The sequence below is a fragment of the Clupea harengus genome, chromosome 16 (genome assembly GCF_900700415.2).
Source record: "Clupea harengus chromosome 16, Ch_v2.0.2, whole genome shotgun sequence".
Taxonomy (NCBI): Eukaryota; Metazoa; Chordata; class Actinopteri; order Clupeiformes; family Clupeidae; genus Clupea; species Clupea harengus.
Genome location: NC_045167.1, coordinates 8,674,842 through 8,679,986, shown reverse-complemented (window position 1 = coordinate 8,679,986; position 5,145 = coordinate 8,674,842). Strand labels below are relative to the sequence as shown.

At 50.8% G+C, this 5,145-nt stretch overlaps 1 protein-coding gene across 2 annotated transcripts in view; it reads left to right on the top strand.

Moving 5' to 3' along the window:
* Window positions 1–223: 223 nt before the first annotated feature.
* celsr1a (cadherin EGF LAG seven-pass G-type receptor 1a) overlaps window positions 224–5,145 on the top strand; it is a 103,693-nt gene continuing 98,771 nt past the window's right edge. For both annotated transcript variants that reach the window (XM_031582649.1, XM_031582648.1), the window contains exon 1: window positions 224–4,232. In XM_031582649.1, coding sequence (XP_031438509.1) covers window positions 704–4,232 — 3,529 coding nt within the window. In that variant the 5' untranslated portion in view covers window positions 224–703. The remainder of the gene's footprint in view (window positions 4,233–5,145) is intronic.

The following is a 5,145-nucleotide window of genomic DNA, read 5'->3' as shown; positions in this document are numbered from 1 at the left end:
CATCTTTGTCTTTGAGCACTGTCAGATGTAACATAAACTTACATTACAAAAAATGGATATACATCATATCATAACATTTTATTGCATTATCTGATTTGTTTATGTGTGTGTTGTTTTCTGTTTTTTTTTTTAATCACAGGAACAGGGTAACCAAGATGCACACCAAGAAGCATTACACACGCACAGAAAAAAAACAAGTAACACATAAAGCTAGCTCTCCTATGATATCTGAGACCTACAAATAGCTTACTTAGTGAAGAAGGTTTTGACGGAATCGTTTTAACTTCTTACATATTTCTCGGTCGAGATGGCTCGTCAAAACAGGGCGCTTAACAAACTTTCAATGACGAATTGAATAACAATACCAAAGGCACCGGCGATTCCCGCAAGGCTTTTGTAGATTCGCAAGAGCCCCCAAGAGAAAGCCCCACGTGAGAGCACCTCTCGGGGCAACGCAGCAGGTTTATGCTAATCACGCTCGGAGGAGGGGAGCGAGCCGCGGCGCGGAGCCATTTTGTAGTCATTTTAAACTTTACATGGAATAATGCCACCTCGTCCCATGGATACTACGGATACAGTGACTTTTTCTCCGTTAAAACTGGAAAAATGAAGGTTAAATGAAAGGCACCGTGTGGGGAAAGGGAGAGTTGATGGACTTTCTTAAGGTGTTTTGAAGTTCTGTGGAACTAAGGAATTTTAAACCATGGAAGTGGTTCTGCGTTGGACCTGGGTAAGCCTTGTGTGTAGTTTGCCGTTCATGGGATGTTTCGACTTACACATCTCAGACACTTCACTCTCAGGGAACGTGCTGACAAATATGTCACTCGGTCCCGGCTGGACATACAAAATTGACAGAACTTTAACTGCAAAATACCTATTGGAGTTTGTGAATGTAGAATGGCAAGACGGAGTGGTAAGTGTTTCCAGTAGGGTGGACTGTGCGCGCTTACCTAAGAACCCGGCGCCTCTCTATGTCAAGATAAGATCTATGACATCTGGAAACTTTGTTCTGACACATTTTAACGTGTTTGTTCACGGACAGAATTGTTTTATCAAATACAAAAGAAAGAGTTCCATTGACAAGCCAGATATTTATGCCGATCACCTATACAAGTTAGGGGAAACTTCCTGCTTGTCTTCAGGTAATTTACTTGTCAATGTGAACGACATTTTACCTGAATTCGTTAAGCAGACTTCAATTTCTAGTTATTCGTGCACAAACGCCGATGGTAATGCAGTAGTGAATAACGGGAATGTATTTCTCAAACATGAGCACTGTTCCGAACCGGGGGAGCGGAGCGAAATGGCTTTTTGGTGTACAGTGCACGGCTCGTTGGGTGACCGTGTTTCCATGCGCGTCAGATTGCGATTCGGGCCAAATAGTCACCGCGTGTCGTCAGAGTTGATTCACAACAAACCCAGTAAATTAAATCTCAGAATAAAGAGAGGCTTAAAAACGAATCCCACATTTCAATTGCCCGGTTATCAAGTATCTGTCCCGGAGAATGAGCCAGCGGGGACTCGTGTTATCAACGTGAAAGCTACTGATCCGGATAGTGGGGAAGCGGGGAGGCTTAAGTATGCCATGGAGGCACTGTTTGATAAGCGATCCGATGATTTCTTCGTAATTGACCCGCAGACAGGCAGCATTGTTACCACGCAGCCCCTGGACAGGGAAGTCAAAGACACTCACGTCTTCAAAGTAACTGCCACTGACCACGGCAGCCCTCCCCGAATAGCCACTTCTTACCTCACCGTCACTGTGAGAGACACCAATGATCACGCGCCTGTGTTCGAGCAGTTGGAGTACAGGGTGGCCATTCGCGAAAATGTCGAAGTGGGGTTCGAAGTCATCACCATTCGGGCCAATGACGGGGACACTCCTTCAAACGCAAACATGATGTACAGAATTGTGAACGGAGACGGTGATAACTCCGGTTTTGAGATTGACTCGCGAAATGGGCTTGTGAAAATTCGGGTACGTCCTGACAGGGAGGTCATGTCGCAGTATACACTGATAGTCGAAGCCAATGATCAGGGCAGAGATCCAGGCCCGCGTAATGCATCCGCCACAGTGTACATAACGGTAGAGGACGAGAATGACAATTACCCCCAGTTTAGCGAGAAAAGGTATGTAGTGCAAGTGCCGGAGAACGTGGCTGTCAACACGCAGATAGCTCAGGTGGAGGCCACAGACAAAGACGAGGGAAACAACGCCGAAGTCCGCTACAGCATCATCAGTGGCAATGTGAAAGGCCAGTTCTACATCCACTCCTCGACTGGTGTGATAGATGTGATTAACCCTCTGGACTATGAGATGATCAGAGAGTATAACCTGCGTATTAAGGCCCAGGATGGAGGTAGGCCTCCGTATATCAATGGGACGGGGATGGTGGTTGTTCAGGTGGTGGATATCAACGACAACACCCCCATGTTTGTCAGCACGCCCTTCCAGGCCACAGTGTTGGAGAATGTGGCCATTGGACACTCTGTGATTCACATCCAGGCCATTGACGCAGACTCCGGGAAAAACGCGCGTCTGGACTACAGGCTTAGTGACACCACACCGGGGTTCCCTTTCACCATCAACAACAGCACGGGCTGGGTGATGGTGTGTGCCGAACTGGACCGCGAGACCACCGAGTTCTACACGTTTGACGTGGAGGCGCGAGACAATGGCGTGCCCGCGCTCTCGTCCTCCGCCAGCATCAGCATCACGGTTCTTGACGTCAACGACAACGTGCCGGAGTTCACGCAGAGGTCGTACTCGCTGAAGATCAACGAGGACGCCGTGGTGGGCACCAGCGTGCTCACGGTCAGCGCCATCGACCGTGACGTCAACAGCATCGTCACCTATCAGATCTCCAGCGGCAACACGCGCAACCGTTTTGCCATCACCAGCCAGAGCGGCGGCGGACTGCTGACGTTGGCACTGCCCCTCGACTACAAGCAGGAGCGGCAGTACGCCCTCACGCTCACTGCGTCCGACGGCACGCGCTTCGACAACGCGCAGGTCCTCATCAATGTCACCGACGCCAACACGCACCGGCCCGTCTTCCAGAGCGCCAACTACCAGGTGCTGGTGAGCGAGGACCGCCCCGTGGGCTCCACCGTCGTGTTGATCAGCGCCTCGGACGAAGACACAGGCGAGAATGCGCGCATCACCTACGAGATGGAGGACAACGTGCCACAGTTCGCCATCGACCCCGACACGGGCGCCATCACCACGCGCACCGAGCTCGATTATGAGGACCTGGCCTCGTACACCCTGGCCATCATCGCCCGCGACAACGGCATCCCGCAGAAGTCTGACACCACGTACGTGGAGATCATGGTGCAGGATGCCAACGACAACGAGCCGCGCTTCAGCCGGGACAAGTACCAGGGCAGCGTGTTTGAGGACGCGCCCACTCTCACTAGCGTACTCCAGATCTCCGCCACCGACCGCGACTCCGGCTCCAACGGACGCCTCACATACACCTTCCATGGTGGCGACGACGGAGATGGTGACTTCCAGATTGAGACTTATTCCGGAATCATCCGCACGTCACGGAAGCTGGACAGGGAGAACGTGGCTGTGTATAGCCTGAAGGCTTTTGCTGTGGATAAGGGCGTGCCGCCGCTGAAGGCCTCCGTGGACGTGCAGGTGTCTGTGCTGGACATCAACGACAATGCGCCCAAGTTTGAGAAGGACCGGCTGGACATCTACGTGAAGGAGGACAGCACAGTGGACTCGGTGGTGGAGCGCATCGTTGCGGAGGATCCCGACGAGGGGACCAACGCTCAGATCATATACCAGATCGTGGAGGGGAACAATCCAGAAATGTTCGACCTGGACATCTTCACAGGGGACCTGAAGCTGCTGGCGGAGCTGGACTACGAGACGCGGACGGAGTACGTGATTGTGGTGCAGGCCACATCCGCACCGCTGGTCAGCCGCGCCACGGTGCACGTGCACGTGGAGGACGTGAACGACAACGAGCCCGTGCTGAAGGACTTCGAAATCCTCTTCAACAACTACGTCACCAACAAGTCCAACAGCTTCCCGGCTGGAATCATAGGCAAGGTTCCGGCCCACGACCCGGACGTGTCGGATAAGCTCCACTACAGCTTCCTGGAGGGCAACGAGCTGAACCTGCTCATCCTCAACCAGAACACCGGCGAGCTCAAGCTCAGCAAGGACCTGGACAACAACCGGCCGCTGGAGGCCACCATGAAGATGGCTGTGTCGGGTAAGCACAGGGCTCTTTATTTCAGGCTTGTTTGTTTGTTTGTTTGTGTGTTTGTTTGTTTGCTCTCAATAGGTGAGGCTGCGTCAGGTGAATCGATCCTGTTTGTTCAGAGGTTCGTGCTCCTCAGTAACAGGGTTGATCAGTGAGTGTGTTGTTGACCAGAGAAGCTTGTGGGATTTAATTGCCAGTAATAGCTGAAGCGCTGCTGCACCCCCCGGGCTTTTAGAGAGGGTGATTTCCTGTAAGGGTATGCAAGTGAGACAGACTGCTGCATTTGAAATAGTTTTACATACTATGGCTGGGTTAAGTGGTTGAAGTGTTTTAGTGGACTCCAGCAATGCTGGCAGCATAGTAATGTTAGATAGGTCAATGGAAAGATACTTTGAAATGGATTCCATTGTGTCGTGGAAGCTATTTCGTTGGACATACACTTTAAATGTGCATTATCAATTTGCTGCAGAGAATGCAATGCACTGTGCATATATCTATAGTAGTGTGTGTCTGTGTGTTTGTGTGTGTGTGTGTGTGTGTGTGTGTGTGTGTGTGTGTGTGTGTGTGTGTGTGTGTAGCGCTGGGTCTGCTCAAGGGTGATTTTAGAGCTGGTTCTGCCACTTTTTTAATTTATGTGTGTATGTGTGTGTGTGTGTGTGTGTGTGTGTTGTGTGCTTGTAGCTAAACTGTATGCATTGTTTTGCTCTCAGCTGGTGTTGTGGACGTGTGACTCTTCACTAATGCTGTATTTATAGGTGCCCAGTTTCTTCGCATTACTGAACTTCTGGAAGAGCTGCTAGTGTGTGTGTGTGTGTGTGTGTGTGTGTGTGTTGTACTCAAGCTGTTAGCCTGATTAGATTTGCCTCTTCTCTGGGCTCTGTCCTTGCTGCTGTGGGGTGAAAATGAACTCATGTTTAAGCAA